Below are 22,234 nucleotides of genomic sequence, written 5' to 3' on the forward strand. Positions count from 1 at the left end.
CTCCCCCCGGTATGCACACGGAGTGCACTTTGGTTTTCTTCCCCTCCCTTGCTGCCATATCCCTAAGGGGCCCCATTACGCGCCTGACGTTGGAGCTCCCAACTACCAGTAAGCCCATCCTCTGCGACTGCCCGGATCTTGCAGACTGAGGGGCAACCTCTGGAACTGGACAAGCAGCCATGTCAGGCCGAAGATCAGTATCAGCCTGAGACAGAGCCTGAAACCGGTTCGTCAGACAAACTGGAGAGGCCTTCCGTTCAGCCCTCCGGAATGTCTTTCGCCCCCTGCCACACCTTGAGACGACCTCCCACTCTACCACAGGTGAGGGATCAGCCTCAATGCGGGCAGTATCCCGGGCAACCACAGTCGTAGTCCGATTGGGAGATGCGTGGGACGAGCTGGCCGTCACCGACAAACCCCCATCCGGCGCCCCACAGTGATGCCCATTGGCAACAGCCTCAAGCTGTGTGACCGAAGCCAACACTGCCTGAAGCTGGGAGCGAAGGGATGCCAACTCAGCCTGCATCCGAACACAGCAGTTGCAGTCCCTATCCATGCTAAAAACTGTTGTGCAAAGAACGTCTGAACTAATCTACAGAGAGCGCAAACAAATTGACACAAAATTGAAACGGTTATTAAAATACAAGATTGCCTAGTAAATGCAGTAATGCTGCCACTTGTGCACTGCTGACACACTGCTCGGCGGCGGAAGGAGACTACGCGATTTAACACTATTCGAGTACTAAAACGCGATGCTACAACTCTCAAATACTATAATACGCCCGAAATTTATGAATTAAACAATGCAAGTACCAAAAACACGCAAAGAAATTAAGAATTAAACTATGTAACAAATGAGAGAGCTAGGAGTATACGACTTGCTGCTGCAGCTGCTTATCCAACGGCGGCAGGGAGCACACTGACTGTGACCAACCGACACTGGTCGTTCAAAACTAAAACAGATGACAGACGACTACGCGAATTTACACTATTCAGGTACTAAAACGCGATGCTACAACTCTCAAATACAATAATACGCCCGAAATTTATGAATTAAACAATGCAAGTACCAAAAACACGCAAAGAAATTAAGAATTAAACTATGTAACAAATGAGTGAGCTAGGAGTATACGACTTGCTGCTGCAGCTGCTTATCCAACGGCGGCAGGGAGCACACTGACTGTGACCAACCGACACTGGCCGTTCAAAACTAAAACAGATGACAGACGACTACGCGAATTTACACTATTCAGGTACTAAAACGCGATGCTACAACTCTCAAATACTATAATACGCCCGAAATTTATGAATTAATCAATGCAAGTACCAAAAACACGCAAAGAAATTAAGAATTAAACTATGTAACAAATGAGTGAGCTAGGAGTATACGACTTGCTGCTGCAGCTGCTTATCCAACGGTGGCAGGGAGCACACTGACTGTGACCATCCGACACTGGCCGTTCAAAACAAAAACAGATGACAGACGACTACGCGAATTTACACTATTCAGGTACTAAAACGCGATGCTACAACTCTCAAATACTATAATACGCCCGAAATTTATGAATTAAACAATGCAAGTACCAAAAACACGCAAAGAAATTAAGAATTAAACTATGTAACAAATGAGTGAGCTAGGAGTATACGACTTGCTGCTGCAGCTGCTTATCCAACGGCGGCAGGGAGCACACTGCGTACTAGTGGTACGCTTCTCTTACATTACATTACAAGATCCATGGATTGATGCATGGTATGACACATGACAGTTACCTTTCTAGTGCTGACTGCAGGAATGATCACTTCATCCAACACACATAGTCTCCACACACTCGGATGCATATCTTCCTGTCCACAGTATCTCGTCTCATATAGCAAAATCTTTGAGCGACTACAATCTATAATTGCCTGAGAAGCTTTCAAAAAGTCTCATCCGAGAATGACGTCATGACTACACTCTTGTAAGATGATGAATTTTAAGGGCTGTATATGGCCACTTATACCCACACAAATGGTTCACCTTGCTGTAGGTTTTACACATTTCCCATTAGTCTCCTTCAGCAGAGATGTTTTGTTGTCGATGAATACAGTTTTCTGCCACTGGTGATGGCACTTTTCTGAAATGACTGAATATGATGCTCCAGATTCTACAAGAGCTTGGGCTGGTTGGCCTTCCATGAGTATATTGACGTAGTTTCCTATCATTTTTGTAGTGATCGACGGCGGAGGATGTTTCTCTTTGGTGGCCTCACCTCTAAGAAAGGTCGCACCCTTTAGTTTTACAGATTGTGGCTGCTGGGTGATTGGCTGGAGCTTCTAAACAGTGATGGAGACCTTGAGTGGCATGTTGGGAAGCATCCTCTCCAGTGGCTAGCTTGCGGTGATAGTGACCTACGTCGTCTTGCATCCACATCTTCTCGTTCATCTTCATTGTCCGGGAGTTGACATCGGCTAAGATCAGTCTGCTGTCTTCTGGTGCGGGCTTCATCAAATATCTGCTGCCTTTCTTGACAGTAGTGCACCATATGTCCTGGTTGTCTGCAGTGGAAACATACTGTTTGGTTATCCTGGGTTCTCCAGACGTCAGTCTTCCTTGGTGCCCAAACAGGTTCCTCATGCAGTATTCTAGGAATGTAACTTTGCCTGGATCTTGACTTTTTCATCTTTTTAAAGGGCAATGAAGGACGAGAGATTGGGTTCAATGTGTGTTCCACTTTCTCCCTCATGACCTCTTGAAGTGTCTCAATTTTTTGCTTGCCATCCAATCCAAGTGCCTTCTGAACTTCCTCTCTCACTATCTGACGAAGAACACTTGTGAAATTGTTTGCTTCCTCCATCACAGACATTGATACGACATTTGGAAGCCGTTCAAAATTCTTTTGTGTAATTTTTTTTGTTGATACATTGTCTCAATATACTGGCACCATTTTATCAAGTTGTTTGCTATCAAAACCCCCTTCAGGAGTAGGGCTTGATACATGTCCTCATCAACACCCTTCATGAGATGTGCAACCTTATCTTCCTCCTTCATTCTAGAATCCACTATTTTACGCAGCTCCAAGACATCTTGAATGTAGGATGCTGTAGTTTCTCTTGGTCGCTGTGCCCTGCACTTTAATTTATCTTCAGCCTTGCACTTCTTTCGTTGTGTGTCGCCGAAATACTTGCGCAGTTCCTCCTGGAATACTTCCCAGCTTGTGAACTTCTCCTCGTTGTTCTCATACTATTGTTTGGCAGTGCCCTCCAAGTTGAAAAATACATTAGCCAAACACACAGTGTCATCCCATTTGTTAAATTTGGCTATAAGCTCATATACCTTCAACCATTTGTTTGGATCTTGGCCATCGTCACCAGAGAACCTGGAAGGATGTCTCATGTGGTGGCACAGAGTTGCTGTCATGGTAACATCCTGTTCTTATTCTGTCTCCGAAAGTGTGCGATCTGTTGAATATGGCTCAAACTCAGGTTTTTGGCCACGTAACCAGCGGCTCTGTCATGGCCTCGTGGGAGCCACTTCGATAATGTGCGTTATGATAAGATCCAATACCAGGCGACTCCACCAGAATAATGACACACAGAAACGCAGAATAAGTTGTAAGTAGGTGAATGATGTGAACACTAACTTCACTTAAAGAAGGTTTATTCAGCACTTGCACACACAAGAGCTTGGAGCAAACTGCCTCTGGCCAGAACACATACAGTATATATACAGCTACAGAACATTCCAGTACAGTGATTCTTGGCATTTGTGGATACTTCTTACTAGAATGTACTCGAACTGAATATAGAAATTAAAATTGTACATTCTAGGTGAGTTTTGAACTCACATCCCTCCATACAACAGTTTAGTATCATAACCACAACACCACGGTGCTACTGAGCTTCTTCTGCGACAGTAGCAAGATGAAAATTGTCCAACTGTTGTCCAAAAACATACTTTAGAATATGGAGGAGATAAGGGTATAAAGCATAGAAACCAGTAAGCAGCCTTGTTTGGTAACAGTTTTTATGCAAAAGGGTCATGACAATTTGCATCCAATACATATAGTAGCTTACATGTTCTCATGTAATATGAGAAACGTGGATGATAATAGCTAGGAATTGAGGAGGGCTATCAGTCTTATGAGGTAGCTTGAAAAGCTTGATTCTGCTGGCTAAATCAAAAACTTACTAGTGAAGGCTCATGCTTTCAGCATCTTGCATATTCTGTGAAATGTACCCTCCTTCACAGTAGAGGCAGCGTATTCTGTGGAATGTATTCTTCTTCACAGCATAGGCAAAGCAGTTCACATATGTGTTGAAACACAGCGGATATAGCTCTGCAGAATTACTTGCTCTGCAGAATTGCTTGACAATAGGTGCTGAGTTGTGCTCTTCCTTATGAAATGACATTGAGGATATTTTTGGCCATCTTGTTCAGAATTGCTTACAGTTGAAGATAGTGCTCAAACCAACAATCTGTCTGCTTAGCTTGATCAATTATAACTTCACTGGTCTCAAATTTTAGAGAAGCAGTATTGCAGGTTGTGGGGCTTATGGCCTCTGAAGTACCCTGTATGCTTTCACACGAATTAACTCTAAGTCATCAACACAAAAATGAAATTTTTGGTGCATCTTATTTCTTTCAGCACTGAACAAAACATGAGTGTCTGTTCTTGGGTTGCTTTTGTAAAGAAGCAGTGTGTTTTGTTTAGCCTTGATTGTCTCAGCTCCAAAAGCAACCTTCATGTGTATTGGTTCTTGTGTTACTTTTGTAAGTGAACAGTGCATTTCATTTAGCCTTGATCACGGCTGTTATCTCATCTTGTCTTCATATCAATCTGTTTCTGATTTTGTTCAATTCAAAGAACAGTGATTAACAAGTTGTCTTGAAGTCATGATCACTGAACGTCTACATTTATGTGTTTTCTTGTAATCTGAAGTGTACTGTCAAGGCTGCTGATAGTCTGCTGAGTTCATTCTGAATTAGATGCACAGGGTGTGTTGATAATATGTTTACATGATGTAACAAGCTTTCTCAGATCACTCAGAAAACTGTCAAATTGGAATGAGTTTTTCACTCTCCATTACTGTGTACACTGATAGGAAACTTCTTAGTGCATCAGAACTGTGTGCCGGACTGTAACTCAAACCTGGGACAATTGCCTTTTCTAGGCAACTGCTGAGCATATTGCGCTACCCAAGCATGATTCACATCCCATCCTCACAGCTTTACTTCCAGCAGTATCTCATCTTCTACCATCCAAACTTCACTGAAGCTCTCTTGCAAAAATTGTAGGACTAACATTCCTGAAAGAAAGGATATTGTGGAGATATGTCTTCGCTCATGGAAGACAAATGTCCTAGGTTTGAGTCCAGTCTGGCCCACACTTTTAATGTACCAATCAGTTTAATAACACTGCACAGTTCAGTGCAGAGTGAAAAACTAATTCGGGAAACATTCCCCAGGCTATGGCTCAGCCATGACTTTGCAGTATCCTTTCCTCCAGGAACACCGTTGCTACATGTTTTGCAGAAGAACATATGTGAAGTTTGGAAGGTTGAATATGAGATACTGGCAGAAGTAAAGCTGTGAGGATGGGTCATGTGTTGTGCTTGGGTAGTTCAGTTAGTGAGCAGTTACTGGTGAAAGGCAAAGGTGGAATGGAGTCCCAGTCCACAACATAGTTTTAATCTGTTAGAAAGTTTCAACAGTCAAACTGTTTGATAACAGTATAATCACTGACAAGTCTGAAGTTAGAGTTCCATGGTGAAACACTATCACAGTGAAACTAAAAGTATAAATTCTAGATCAAGATGGACCATAGTTTAGACAGCTGTCCAAAATCCACGTGCACAGAAAAAATCTTCAGTCCATTGGAAATCAGATGCTGGTGCTGGAGGCCAAGATCATTGCATGTTGCTCATGCTATAGTACTGGCAGCTTATAGAGGGCTCAGAAGGTGGTGGTGCCCTTAAATGGTGTTTTGGCTTCAATTGGCCCATCAGTATCCATGCAACAAAAGAATACGTCATCGGCTACTTGTGGCAGACACAAGTAGGGCTACAATAGCTGCGCACCCTAATGGCGATGTGGGCTCCACCTGTTGGCAAAGCAGGCACCTGTTGTTGTAGGGGTAGCTCTTGGAAGTTTCCTATGACAGAAACCCATTCTTGATGTCTTTTTTGGACCATACTGCCACCCCCTCCCCTCCCACTCCCTCCCCAGGGCTGTTTTTGGCAACAATTTAGTGTTAAATCAGTAATCTCATGCTTACTACTTCTGATACACCATCTGTGTGTACACAGACTTCAGGTGCATTGTCAAAGTCCACATCTTACCCCACTGGGAGTTGAGAAAGTGTGTCTACATTGGCATGCCATGTCATGGAACAATATTGTGTGTCTTATACACTACTGGCCATTAAAATTGCTACACCATGGAGAAGTGCAGATGATAAACGTGTATTCGTTGGACAAATATATTATACTAGAACTGACATGTGATTATATTTTCATGCAATTTGGGTGCACAGATCCTGAGAAACCAGTACCCAGAACAACCACCTCTGGCTGTAATAACGCCCTTAATACGCCTGGGCATTGAGCCAAACAGAGCTTGGATGGCGTGTACAGGTACAGCTGCCCATGCAGCTTCAACACGATACCACAGTTCATCAAGAGTTGTGACTGGCATATTGTGACGAGCCAGTTGCTTGGCCACCATTGACCACACGTTTTCAATTGGTGAGAGATCTGGAGAATGTGCTGGCCTGTATCCAGAAAGGCCCGTACAGGACCTGCAACATGAGGTTGTGCATTATCCTGCTGAGATGTTGGCTTTCGCAGAGATCGAATGAAGGGTAGAGCCACGGGTCGTAACTCATCTGAAATGTAACATCCACTGTTCAAACTGCCGTCAATGCGAACAAGAGGTGACTGAGATGTGTAACCAATGGCACCCCTTACCATCACGCCAGGTGATACGCCAGTATGGCGATGACGAATACACGCTTCCAGTGTGCGTTCACCGCGATGTCGCCAAACACAGATGTGACCATCATGATTCTGTAAGCAGAACATGGATTCATCCAGAAAAAAAAGACATTTTGCCATTCGTGCACCCAGGTTCATTGTTGAGTACACCATCGCAGGCGCCCCTGTGTATGATGCAGCGTCAAGGGTAACCGCAGCCATGGTCTCCAAACAGACAAATAGATAGTCCATGCTGCTGCAAAAGTCATTGAACTGTTCGTGCAGATGGTTGTTGTCTTGTAAACGTCCCCATCTGTTGACTCAGGGATCGAGACGTGGCTGCATGATCCATTACAGCTATGCAGATAAGATGCCTGTCATCTCGACTGCTATTGATATGAGGCCGTTGGGATCCAGCATGGCATTCTGTATTACCCTCCTGAACCCGCCGATTCCATATTCTGCTAACAGTCATTGGGTCTCGACCAACGCTAGCAGCAATGTCGCGATACGATAAACCGCAATTGCGATAGGCTACAATCCGACCTTTATCAAAGTCGGAAACATGATGGTACACATTTCTCCTACTTACAGGAGGCATCACAACAACGTTTCACCAGGCAACGCCGGTCAACTGCTGTTTGTGTATGAGAAATCGGTTGGAAACTTTCCTCATGTTACCACGTTGTAGGTATCGCCACCGGCGCCAACCTTGTGTGAATGCTCTGAAAAGCTAATCATTTGCATATCACAGCATCTTCTTCCTGTCAGTTAAATTTTGCATCTGTAGCATGTCATCTTCGTGGTGCAGCAATTTTAATGGCGAGTAATGTATGTATTCTGATAAAAACATAACCCAGTGCTGGAGTCATCTTGCCATTTTGGTACATATGCCCACAGTTGCGTTGAAAAAGAACAGCAGTGGTTTGTGGTCAGTAAGGAGAACAAATCCCTGTCCATATGCATAATACTGAAACTTTTAAGGTAAATGTAATGGTCAGAGCCTAATTTTCAATCTGGCTGTAATTGCGCTGTGCTGGCATTAGTGCTTTTGATGCAAATGCAATAGGTCACTGTATGCTATTTACCTTATGGGAGAGAACTGCCTCAAAGCCAGTGTCTGATGTGTCAGCTACCACAATTAATAATTTTATCTGGTCACTTTCCATTAAAGATAGTGATTGAAGAAGAGCCTCTTTAAGTTTTGGAATCCTTTTTACAACTGACGGACCCGGCCCACAGGACATTTTTATGCAGCAGTTTGTGCAGTGATTCTGCAGTAACACCTGCATGAGGTGTTAACTTCCAATAACAACTGAGCTGTCCCAGTAGATCACCAGGATATGCTTGAATCCCTCATCCAGTGGTAACTGGAAGTACGCGTCACAGAGGTTGATCTTCATGGAAATGGTGCCCCTCTACAATTTTGACATGATATCCTCTACTTTGGGAATAGGCTAAGTGTCCACAACTGACTGGGAGTTCATTGTTGACTTGAACTCTACACAAATTTTAACAGCCCATCAGGTTTTCCCACTAGAACAATTGAGGTAGCCCATAAACTGTTGGGAACCAGTTATAACCTTGCTACTAATTTATAGAAGTTGTATTACAGGAAGACAACTATAACCTACCTTCATTATTTGATATTTTAATAATTCAATGACCTGTGTTACATAAAGTTCACAGGGATCGATTCTGAAGGATAATACAAATGGAAAGAATGCAAACAAAATTATAACTCATCATTATCACACAGATACCTACTATGTATGACAATGATAGAAAAGAAATTGCATAAGGGATTAAATAATGCACTGTAGTTAGCTATAATTTTCGGAAATAACTGAAATTGTATAAAATTTGGATTATAGGATAATAAATTACAGTTGCCAGCTCGTAAGTGAGCAAAAGTTAATAATAGTTAACTTCTGAATTGAAATTGAAATTGTGCAGTAGCTACAGGTGCGCACATAGGCAGCAGTGGAATAAAAATGCATATGTGTGAGCTTGAATGGAAAAACTACATAGGATAAAATGCAATTAAGTTAAATAGCAGAGCATTGGAATTCTTTGTTGTTAATAAAACCTAGTAATTGTTACCTAATAGCGACACATGGTGTGTACTGAACAATGTCACTTTCGGTAATGCTGTCTGTCGCCCAGATTTGTGAAGGAGATACCCATCATTAATCACTACTGCATAATAAATATTATTCCAGAAAATATTGCAATAGTTTCATTAGCTAACAACAGAAAACACTTTTGCAAGACCAATTTACAAAAATCAAAATAGATGATATATTTGTAAACACACAACAAAATTGTGGTAGTAACTGTATTTAAAATTGAACATTCAGCTTACTTTACCAGCAATTTGAAGTTACTTTTACATCGCACAGTTTTTAATTATCTGCTGGTCAGTTGCAAAGTGAGCGTTACGTACAATGAGCTTTAGTAATTTTTATTGCACCTGGTTTTATGAACTGATTGATTTTAAATTAACTGACAAATGCAATACAATTTCTCTCAGTTGAAATAATATTATGTCTTCCACTTATGATTTACTTGGCAATAATGGTGAAAGGAAACAAACTTATAGATGGTTAGGGAATAAGATAATGAGCAACTCTCAAGTGCATTACACTTCCACTAAAAACTCTATAATGTTCACGGTATTGAAACTATGACCCTGACAAGCCCTATACGTAAGTAACCAGCTAAGTGTCTCAATTTTACTTTGATGCCAGTTGCAGATGATGTGACATTATGCATTGTGTGACAAACATTAATTTGACAGGGTCTTCTTCAACAGTTAGCAAGTTCTAAGCATTTTGGCCACACAGTACTCTTCTTTCAATACTTGAATTACCAATCCCACTTGCGTGCTTTGTACTGACCCCGAGTGTGTGTTCCCTCATTCATTGAACCTGCTGGGCAATCCTTGAAACTCCATTTCGATAATATAAACTCTGTTACTCACTTGAGCGCTGTCACACTGTGTTCATACTTCACCAGGGATGACTTGCAACCACTCTGTCCCTTCCACCTCTCTCTCTGCATGTGCTCGCACTCAATGAAATTATTGCCATACCTGAAGCATATTCCTTGGTTTTTATGCGATATGGATTTTCCTTCACTTTGCCAGTGTTTCTATCACAAAATGTTACTGTATTATTTTCTGGTAGTTTCCTATAATTACTATATAGTTTTTTGAGTAATAAATATTAACACAACATGTAAAGTACATATACGTATCCAAGAAATTACATAAAAATACTGAATTAATTAATTGGGAATTATGAGACAGTGTGTTGTTGGGTTATACAGTGCCAGAATTCCCTCTTCATGTAACCATTGGACTTCTGCTCATTATTTGTCTCATAAAGCAAAAGGCACATTTCATGCTTTACAAAATCTTGGCATTGCTGAGGGCTTCAGTGTGATGTATACTTCATAATCGATAACAAAAGATGTTTGTTGAAAATATTGAGTCATAGTTTACCAAGAGGCTATTGAGGTGTGTGCTGTGAAAAGAAGGTTGTCTGCTTGGCTGAATCATGCACTTCTAGGCCTAACGCATTAAAAAGGTCCAAATCTAAAATTTTAGTAGTCACCTTGGTGGTGATGACCATTATATAAGCTGTCAGAGACGTTTCATGCCCTATCACATCATTGCTATCGTTACTGTTACTCTTTAGTTGCACTGCAAAAGATTGAAACACATAGTGGCCCTAGCTACGTGTAAGTTGGCAAATTAATTATCGTTGTAGAGGATCCCATGTTGATTTGGAATGTGATACAGATATTGTTGATAAACACTTACACTGTCAACACCCTATTCAAAATAGGTAACTTCGCCTGTGCCTGTTATATATCTGGACCTGCATGCTGTTCATTAGTATGATAATGGTGTAGGCCAAAGCAGTGAATGGTAATTTGTACAAGCACTGGTATTCAAACCCGCCGCTCCTGCTTACTAGGCAGATGCGCTATCCGTTACACCATTTTGGCACTACAAATAGCACCACTACATGGACTATCCTAGTAAGTATCCCTCACTGATACAATTTCCAACTCATGCCTCAGCCCATTGCTAGTCCTCTTCTGAACTCACATCAATATTGTCACAATATATTAGCTTCAGGATCACAGTCCATGTTTGCAGTGTATGTGCTGTCCTCGTTCCTCTTGTGGATGGAGCTGCAGACTCCTGCCTTGTGATCTGATTTGCCACAAATTGAACACTTTGCTTTTGGAAAACAGCACTGATACCATTGGTGAGTAATAAAACAATTACTTCCAGAGTGAAACTTCCTGTAATGCTGGCCGTCCAAAATTTACTGAGTGGAGGCTATAGTTCTGACACAGTGCATTAGGCCTATGTCTTGCAGTGTACTGACTATGAAAATGACTTGTTAAGGCTTCTGAGGAGTGCACTTTTTGTTCAAATGCTCAAATGAGTACAAGGCATACTGACAGTGAGGGGTCATTGAGTTTTAGGCATTCATATCAAAGATTGTCATCAGGTGCTTTGACCAATATTATATATCGCACAATGATTCGGCATATGATTGCTTACACTTGGAGTTTGTGCACTGAAAATGACAGTCCCAAGAAAGGCGCTGTAGTAGTACCATCCATTTGTGATGTGTTTGGTCATTCTTTGTGTGAGCACTAAAGAACTTGTAGTGTGTTGCTGCCATAGGGGTTGGGAATCAAAGTATGCCATTAATTTATTTTTAAGCTGCTCATATGACAAATCATGCAGTTAAGCTTAATAATTCAGCTGCTAAAGGAGAGGATACACTTCACCACTTGAGTACGCCAATAAAAACGCTTATTGGTGGGTATCACTCAAAATTTCATGAGAGATAAAGGGAAATTCCAGGTGGGCTATTTATTTGGCTCACTGTTCCATTTTCTTGTCAGATATGGGAATGGTAGGTGTGGGGCAAAGATTCCTTTGACCACAGAGTCATTGAAGAAAATGCTGCTGGAAACCACTGATCTTGTGGTAACAGCAGCAATATTATCCAGAATAAGTTGTTGTGGCTGCTACATGTTTTGCAAGATTATGAGCACTTGGATGGTCGTGTTTGTGTTGACAGCATACATACAAAAATAAGAAGTGAACATTAATACATCAGATAAGACAAAATTTATCTTAAGAGCACCATCTAACATGGGAACTGTGAAATTCCCTACAAATCTTGTCACCAATGACTGAAGTGACCTGACTAGCACTGAGTAAGTAAAAACAAGCTCTCAGGCTGGTTAATAAAAATAAATACTTCATTAGAAGTAATGAAAAAGAGACACTTATCATTAAACCCAAAGAGCTGAAGTTAATTTGGTCACAGAAATACAACAAGACTTATGTGATCAGTTGGAAAACTGACACATTCTTCGATAGTGGTATAATCACAGACAACTTTGAAATTAGAAATGTGTAATGAAACATTATTACTGTGAACCTAACAGTGTAAGTTCTGTGTCCAGATGAACCACAATTTGGCTGACTGTCCAAAATTCACAACCACAGAAAAAGTCTGAGACCATTGGATATCAGGTCCTGGTGTTGGAATCCGTAGAGGCCAAGATCAGTGTACATTGCTTCTGCTTTACTGCTGGCAACTTGTGGAGGGCTCTGTAGGCAGTGGTGTTCTGAATGGTGCATTGACTTCAACTGGCTTGGCAATGTCCATGTGACATCCTAAACACAGTCACAGCAGAAGGATATGTTATGGACTACTTGTCGCCGCATTACCTTTGGTGGCTCTGGTCATAGTGGTAGCTGCCTGAGTTTCCCATGACAACAAACTGTCTTTGAAGTTGTTCTTTGGAACTCTCTCTTTCTCTCTGTCTCTCTCTCTCTCTCTCTCTCTCTCTCTCTCTCTCTCTCATGGTGCCTACAGGGTCACATCTCATCCACTGGCTTGTTATGCTGGTGGTCTACATGTCCCGACAGGTTCCTAAGGTCTTTGTTCTTTGTTAGGACCAAGTCTAGCTGGTGCAAGTGGTGGGGACATGAATTCATCCCCTGGGAAGATATTTAACATCGAGGTATGTGCTAGTGATACACTTTCCATGAAGGGGACATAACTGCAGAAGTCTCTGCTAGTTTTCAGTCACCTTTTCCACACCGTGGGTGTCTGGGTATATAGGTTAACTGTTGTTTTCTTCTCCTTCTTGGACGTTGAAATTGCTGAGGATACACAGTCCTTCAGAACTGGTATTTGTAGATAGCTCTTTGCTCAGTGCAGCATGAAACTGGACCTTCTTTTCTGCACTGAAATACTGAATGGGAGCATTAGTACTGATAACATTGAAGAGGTCCACAAAGATGACATGCAAATGAAATGATTCCACTCAGTTGTACCACAATGAGAAATGAGAAAGTTGATGAGGCTGTTTGTAACAGGAAAATCTTCTCCTTGCTGCTTTCGCAAGCCCTAAGATGATTTCTGTCAAAACAATGTGTAGTTAGATTCCCTTACACAATCTTTATGTGGAATCCGTATTTGATCTAGGCAGACATTCAAACCAATAACTGTTGTAAAGTCTCCAATCAGATGTATGTTTTATTACGAGAGGCAGCTTCTCGTTTCACTATCATGCATTCTAAGGTTTTTTAGGCTCTTCCCATAGTCCATTCACAACTTAGTTTAGAGTTTGAGTCCGCAGCACACATACCATCTCTGCTGCCTTTCAGTTGATCCTTTGCTTTGAACAAGTCCTTTCTTACTTATCACTTTTCCTTTTATCCTTCATACTTCACTCTAGTTATTTTTCTGACAAATAATTCCCTAGCTCCAGAAACCAAATTTAAAAAGGTTTTTGGGTTTTATTATGTATGAGTTGTCGTTATCTGTTCTTTTTGGATTGATCTACAGAATTCAGTTTTGTTTTTTAGCTCAGTATCTGCTCTACACACGTCAGAAAACATTTTGCATCACCTGCTTCCCAGAACTCCTGAAGATAGTCATTGACTGTGGATATTGTATCACAGACACAATCCTTTTGACAGTTCAGAGATGTCACTAAACCTGCCTAAAGATGTAAACAACCATGCATGAGCAGCACCTATTAGACGGAGGGGGTCCGACAGCCAACCAGTTCTAGTCATTCCACCACAAAGGAGGTACACAGCTCATGTTGTCTGTAGTGCAACCATGCCTAGACAGTCAGTAACATGGTTCGATCGTGTCCACATTGTTATTTTGTGCCAGGAAGGGCTCTCAACAATCGAAGTGTCCAGGTGTCTCAGAGTGAACCAAAGTGATGTTGTTCAGACATGGAAGAGATACAGAGAGACAGGAACTGTCGATGACATGCCACTCTCAGGCCGCCCAAGGGCTACTACTGCTGCAGATGACCAATACCTACGGATCATGGCTCAGAGGAACCCTGACAGCAACACCACCATGTTGAATAATGCTTTTCATGCAACCACAAGACGTAATGTTACAACTCGAACTGTGCACAACAGGCTGCATGATACGCAACTTCACTTCCAACGTCTGCGGTGAGGTCCATCTTTGCAACCACAACACCATGCAACACCGTACAGATGGGCCCAGCAACATGCCAAATGGACCACTCAGGACTGGCACCATGTTCTCTTCACCAATGAGTGTTGCACATGCCTTCAACCAGACAATTGTCAGAGACGTGTTTGGAAGCAACTCTGCCAGGCTGAATGCCTTAGACATGCTGTCCAGTGAGTGCAGCAAGGTGGAGGTTCTCTGCTGTTTTGGAGTGGCATTATGTGGGGCTGGCGTATGCTGCTGGTGGTCATGGAAGGCTCTGTAATGTCTGTATGATATGTGAATGACATCCTCCAACCAATAGTGCAGCCATATCGGTAACATATTGGCGAGGCATTCGTCTTCGTGGACGACATTTCACACCCCTATCATACACATCTTGTGAATGACTTCCTTCAGGATAATGACATCACTTGACTAGAGTGGCCAGCATGTTCTCCAGACATGAACTCTATTGAACATCCCTGGGATAGATTGAAAAGGGCCGTTTATGGACGAAGTGACCCACTAACCACTCTGAGGGATGTATGCCGAATCGCCATTGAGGAGTGGGACAATCTGGATCAGCAGTGTCCTGATGAACTTGTGGATAGTATGTCACAATGAATACAGGCATGCATCAATGCAAGAGGATGTGCTACTGGGTATTAGAGGTACCGGTGTGTACAGCAATATGGACCACCATCTCTGAAGGTCTGGCTTTATGGTGGTACAACGTGTAATGTGTGGGTTTCATGAGCAATAAAAACTGCAAAAATGATGTTTATGTTGATCTCTATTCCAATTTTCTGTACAGGTTCTGGAACTCTCGGAACTGAGATGATGAAAAACTTTTTTTTTTATGTTTGTATATGTAAAATTGAAACAGTATGCAAAATATCTATGTTTATATTCTAGTTATGATTTTTCACTGATAGCAGTTAATATTGTTTTGTAATTTTGATCTCTCAGGCCTATCTCTTAAACATTCCATCGTGGGACTGGAAGCAGGGTGATGATGTGATATGTCTCGCAGAACTTAAATTGGGGTTTATTGCTCAAAGCTGTTTGGCACCTGGGTTTTCAACTATGATGGCCAATCTGTTTGCCATGCGTTCCTTTAAAACGGTAAGAAACAAGTGGAAATCAATCTAAGTCTCATATGACAGTGTTGTTACACATAAATTCTATTATTCATTGTTGAAATGATGATAGACATTTTATTCTTAACAACATTAGTTTTAAATTTAATTCCTTTCTTGATTTGCTATTCAGGCTGAAATACCTTTTGTTTACTATAGCAGTTTGATTTCTCTGTGTCCGTGTCTGTCTCTGTGTGTGTGTGTGTGTGTGTGTGTGTGTGTGTGTGTGTGTGTGTGTGTTGAGTAAAAGATGTACATGATCACATTTTACAGTACTGCGGATCATGTTTTGTAGTGATGTAACAGAGTGAGATAATATGTAAGGTCATGTGAATTTTTTTATAGATGTTTTATAACATGATCACAACAATATTTGTCCATGAAAAGAGTGTTTCAAAAGTATCTATTTTTCTATACTGTATTGGTGCACAAATTATAGAAATCGATAAATCACAATTAAAATATTTCTTCCCACTTGAAAAATCAGAAAGACTATTGATGTAGTAGCACAAGAGAGCTTCACACATCTCACTTAAAACAAATTCACTTGTTAGTGATATAATATTATTTCATCATAAACTGCCTAGTACAAGAACTTACAAATGATGTGTTTGATTTAATCATAAACTGACTAGTGTAAGAACTTACAAATGATGTGTTTGATGTAACTTCTTGAAATAATTACAAATGTAACATACTGAATTTTAATTTTGTCAGTGTATTTCAGTTAATTACATTAGTGTCATTTTCATTCCAGATGTACATGTCTGCAGCAGTTAATCACATTAAAGTTGTCACACTGTTTACACAGGTCTACCTCTGAAGCGTTCCACCTTAGAAGTGGACGAAAATTTAATCTCTCTTTCAGTGAAATCTCTATGGTGGCATTTGACAAGAGTTTTTATTTTATATATATATATATATTTTTTTGTAATAGATTCTGGATGTTTTACATGTACATGCATGGCTTCCTATGCACATAATTTAAAATGCAAATGTGTTCATGAATTTTAACACTATGTGCAACAGAAGAGGAAAGCCAAACTTGACAGCTGCAATGCCCAGTGCCGTGGTAGCAGATGCAGAGGATCCACAATTGAAGGTAGAAGTAGATGGGTACTGCACTAAAAACAATGAGCTACTCAAAATGGCAGGTTTATCTTAAAGGTGTAGTGTCCAGTGCACTGCTGCTGCCTGTGACTGCAGCTAGGTCTGGCCATCTTTCATTACTCAGGTATACAGTAAAACTATCCCCACTCAATCAGAGCTTTTGATGTTTACAAAGGTGGGGCCCCAGTCCCGAGCTGCAGTGGGTAATGTGATTGTGAGGAGCATTGCTGAATTGAATTTTTCTTTTAAACCACCTAGATATTTTACTACAAGAAGAAGAGGTCGACAGTATAATATTATTGTGACTCCTCAGTAGTAGGAGGAAGAAGAAGAAGAAGATAAATACCATTCTTGTGGCACATGACAGGGAATGTTTTTATAACATGTTGATTGACAGGAACCTTGTAAATGCTGATATGAAATTCAGACCATATTTTACATTAAATACCAGTAGATTTACACTTGCTTTGAAAGTGATTAAAATCTGTTTCTTCATCACAGCTGTAATGATACTATAGGAGTGTTGTCCTACCTAATATACTAAATAACAAAATTGTAAAATAAGGCGTGATAAATGTTGCACAAAGATCAATGTCAACACATGGTGAAGAAAGTACATATATTAAAATGACACAAATTACAGCAGCTAAAAGTGAAATGACCTCAAAATTAACAATTATAGGAGAAATATACTTGCAGATGTAATGGTACTAGGTGAAACAGTGGCTTGGTAAGAGTAGTGGACGCAGAACAAGGCGCCACTATGTCCCAGAGCATCCACCAGCATAACACTGATTTTTCTAATGTGAGGTGCTGGGTTAATGATCTCTCACAGCAGAAATGGCCAGGGCAAGATACAAAGAACAGGCACACATTTACTAGATGGGAGTACCAGCAATGATTGGCAGAACTCGGAACTAGACAATACCCACATGGGCACGAAACACTTGCCGGTCGAAATGTCGTGCAATGTGGAATACTGAATTACACACCAGGGTTTTTAAATAAAAGAGTGAAATTAAGCAAACTTGGTCTCTCTTCTTAAATGACAGTTTACATGATAGCTCGTCCATGCTGAGTTGTAATGTGCATCCACCAGTTTGAGTGATAGTTTAATACAGGAGTAGGAAGATGGAGATAAGGTAGTTGTCATTAAGTTTGGCTGTTGACTGGTCATGGAGCACAAAGTCAGAGGAAACTGTCAGAAAGTTGTCTGCATGGTCTGAAAGTGGGAATATAAGGGAAGGAATCAGCGGTCTTTTGTTCCCAAGGTACTTCAGAAACCGCACACATGACCCCTTTCTAACACCTTCCTCTTGGAAGCCATGATGGGGCATACAGCTGATTTATTCAGCATACATCAGGAAGTGGTGCTGACGCCATGGTTCTTTCAGGAAAGCAGGCACTGTGGAAACTTGTTACTGTAGCAGATTGCAACTTAAAATTGTGAAGGAAAACTTTTAGATTCTCAGTAAAGCAGTAATGAATTACTCCCAATAACCCTGGCTACGCATCCTGTACATGCCTTTTGTGTTGAACTGTCTTCCGGAAAGCCAAGTGGTAATGCAGAATCTATTACTTCAGCTCTGTTGAGGTATTTGATTGTGTTCCAAGCTTCATTCTATTTTTGTGGTATGAATCTCTCTGTCTATCCTTGCACATTTCACCTAAAATGTTATGAAATAAAGGTTTAGTGAAAATAACAGCATTAGTGGTCACTGTTGCAGTGCTGCGGTCACAGCCACACCAGCCATGTGTCACAATCAAAACTCAAACTCTGCATGTGCGATAAGGAGCCCTTGTTGGAATAGGGGGTTCATGTCATAGCTGCATTGTGCTTTGGACAATGCATCTTGAAACAGAAATAAAGAACAATGCATCTTGAAACAGAAATAAAGAACAACAGCATTTCTAAATTTGAAGTGGATTATGGAGAATGTAGAAAGGAAATAGTAAGAAAACACAAAAGGAAAATGGCTTCCAGTGTAATTAAAAATTAATATTAAGAGTATGTGAGACATAAGTATCACAGTGAACTGTCACTCTGCAACAGTGTGTACACTGGTTTGAAATTTCATGACAGATGAAAACTGTGTGCCAGAGCAGGGCTCGAAATTCGGACCTTTTCCTTTAGCAGGCAAGTGCCCTACTGACTGAGCTATTGAAGAATGACTCACGACCTGCCCTCACAGCTTCACTTCCCCCTCCACCTCATCTCCTACCTTCCAAACTTAACAGAAGTTCTTTTCCATACCTTGCTGGACTAGTTCCCTGGTCTGACACGCCGTTTTAATCTGTCAGGAAGTTTCACCTCAACATAAAGTGAAACGTCCCTCTGGAAACAATCCCTGTGCCTTGTAAGTACGCCATGTCTCAGCCAATTTTTTTTACAGGAGTGCAGTTCCTTCAAGGTATGCAGGAGAACTTCTGTGAAATTATGAAGGTAGGAGATCAGATATTGTTGGATGTGAAGCTGGGAGTGTGGATCATGAGTCATGCTTGGAGAGCTCAATTGATAGATCAGTTGCTCATGAACGGCTAAGGTCTCAGGTTCAAGTCTTGTCTGGCACACAGTTGTAATATGGCAGGAAGTTTCATCAGTATCAGCTTATCAGTTTCCCTTTTATTGTTATAACTTACTCCATTATTCCCTAAGAAATGCTAGAGTAAATAAATAAAAACAATGAAGTAACAAAAGGGCACAAAGTTTAAATTGATATTAATGGAGAAAACCATAATGTTGCAGCAGAGAAATGAGAAGATGCATCATTTGCATGATTTAGTGGCAGTTCCAACCTCAGATTTTTGAGAGACTATTATCCAAATTTGTTATGCGAAGGACCCAGACAGTCGAGGACAATAACCAAAGCCAATGGTATTAGATTTGGCAGCATATTTGGCCAAAGGATATTGAGTGTAGGGAATGTAATCAGTTTCCTTTGGCAATTGATTTTAAGCAGTCACTCAATGGTGACAGTACTAACAAAGAAATCCATGCAAAATTTGCTGTTGGTGCTTCGTATGTTTCATGAGTGCTGGAGGTGGAATGTTTATTTCTGTGATGGAGTTTGACGTGAGATACTATATAGGACAAGTTTTGCAGCCTTCTATTGATAAACACATATAAATTTGCTGTAAGACTTGACAAATATGGCACAGTGTGGTTGTGTGAAGGAGGGCAAAGTTATGTTTTAAATGATTATAAGAGTCTTTATTGCAATAGTGTCTACAGCTTCGATGAATTTCTTGAATGATTTTGTGATGCCTTCAGCTGCCATTCTCTTTATTTGATGTACAATTGTACAATGTAGGCCATAGTCTATTTTCAAGTATCTAAAATGGAAGCATTACCAGTATGTAATTGATGCAACATAGAAACAAGTCATATCTCAAAGATATGCTAGGCAGATTATAACTTACATGGCATAATATATCCTTAAAGAATTGTCCATAAAGTAAGTTATAATCTACCTAGTATGCCTTGGGATATGACTTGTTCATATCTTAAATTCATAAGTGATATAAATGCATCCATCATATCATGATTTTTTTTAGATACTTGAAAATTATCTAAGGCCAAAATTATACTAGTGTATACTTAATAAAGAGAATGGCAGCTGAAAACATCATGAAATTATTCAAAAGATTATAAGAATGTTAGCTATGTCTTTCCTGCCTCAGTTGAACTTCTCACTGTTACTTGATCATTTGGGAATAGAATTTCACCATAGTTAATTGGGTAGTAATGTTATTTTTAGCAGCAGAAGCATAGTGAAACGCAGTTCAGTTCTTTTACACAAGCATGTCTGAGTCCCTAAGTGCTAACAGAAGAGTCAGTGGTCATAGATCAAAGACAAGAGAGATAAAGTAAGCATGCAGTCTCATAATGTATTTACAGCTAGCACAAATAATCGCATGGTATCTGGATTGTGGTCAAACCTGTCAATCCACATAAAAGGTTTGACAGATGCTGCAAGTCATTTACCTTTAGTCTCATGTCTCCATCAGCTTTATTGCTTTTAAGACAGGTGATAGAAGTGTGTAGAAATTCAAGGAATGTCTGACAAGATGAGAGAAAAAGTGCAAGTCAAGTCTAACAATAGTTATAAAGCCTTTTCAGAGACCTTAGGATTCTTACACTCATACAGCAATACATTTTCTCCATAGTGGTATATGAGTTAATAATAATAATAGCAAATTTAGGATGACTGCAGAATTCACATGCACAATACTGGAGTCCAGAAAGGACCTTTGTATTCTGGTGTTGAAGTGTTTAGTAAGTTCCTGACAGTAATCAGGGATGAACTAGGAAAACTTCAGATTCTTAAACATAAAGTAAAAGAATAACTTATCAGCTGCTCTTTCTACAATTTCTCACAATAATTGTATTTGCATTTGTAAACTCTGGTTAAAACTCTTGTTGATATTCAACATGTTTTATCGTTTCCACTAGATACACAGCATTCTCTGATATCATATAAATATGTATGTGATGGATGAAATTAGCAGTTGATTAGTATAAGAGGAAAAGGTGTAGCTTTCTTCAGAGTATCTTCTTTTCTACCAATATACACTTTATCCTGATTTATACTGCAGTAAAGGATGTATTCTAAGAGTAATTAGCTAAATGAGTAGATAACAGTAGTGCTAGTATGTGCACCTGGAAACTGAAAGGTCCCAGTCATACCATGGGAAATGGCCTTGACCTCTCATTGCTGGGAATATTTGCTAGGAATGGCATGTGGTTTAGATTTCACATTAAATTGTAGGCACCCTTTCCCTGATATGATTACTGGGATAGATTAGGGTCATGTAGTGGCTTCCAAATGAAATACTTGTGTTGGATCATTGAGACACATGAAATTATTATTGTAGGTTTTGATATGCTTAGAAAAGTGATCAGCATTGGTTCCCTCTGACTGCAAATGTGTATGTTGGCTCATTCAATGTACCTGAAGCTCTGCTACAGAGAAGGGTTGGCAGAACATGAGCTGTAAATGATTCTGTCTAATCTACATCTACGTACCTACTCCACAGGGCACCGTATGGTGGAGGGTACCCTTCCTTTCCTTTCCTTTCCGTTTCCACTCGCAAATAGACTGAGGGAAAAGTGATTGTCTATATACCTCTATATGAGCCCTAATGTCTCATACTTACCTTTGTGATCCGTACATGAAATGTATGTTTGCGGCAGCAGAATTGCTCTACAGGCAGCTTCAAATGCTGGTTCCCTAAATCTTCTGAACAGTGTTCCTCAAAAAGAGCACCTTCCCTCCAGGGATGCCCGTTCAGTTCCCTATGTCTTCCCTGTAATACTTGCATAGTGTTCAAACTTACCGATAATAAATCTAACAGCATCCCTCTGAACTGATTCAGTGGCTTCCTTCAATCTGACCTGGCATGGATCCTAGACACTCAAGCACTACTCAAGAATAGGGTGCAGTTGTGTCTTCTGCGCGGTGTTCTGTACAGATGAATCACACTTCTCTGAAATTCTTCCAA

At 40.5% G+C, this 22,234-nt stretch overlaps 1 protein-coding gene across 1 annotated transcript in view; it reads left to right on the forward strand.

The window, feature by feature from the left end:
• The window catches only part of LOC126168267 (calcium-activated potassium channel slowpoke), a 908,898-nt gene that overhangs the window by 375,190 nt on the left and 511,474 nt on the right, over positions 1–22,234 (forward strand). Inside the window, exon 10 of the mRNA XM_049920542.1 lies at positions 15,453–15,608. Coding sequence (XP_049776499.1) covers positions 15,453–15,608 — 156 coding nt within the window. The remainder of the gene's footprint in view (positions 1–15,452; positions 15,609–22,234) is intronic.

Source organism: Schistocerca cancellata, chromosome 1, assembly GCF_023864275.1.
Source record: "Schistocerca cancellata isolate TAMUIC-IGC-003103 chromosome 1, iqSchCanc2.1, whole genome shotgun sequence".
NCBI lineage: Eukaryota > Metazoa > Arthropoda > Insecta > Orthoptera > Acrididae > Schistocerca > Schistocerca cancellata.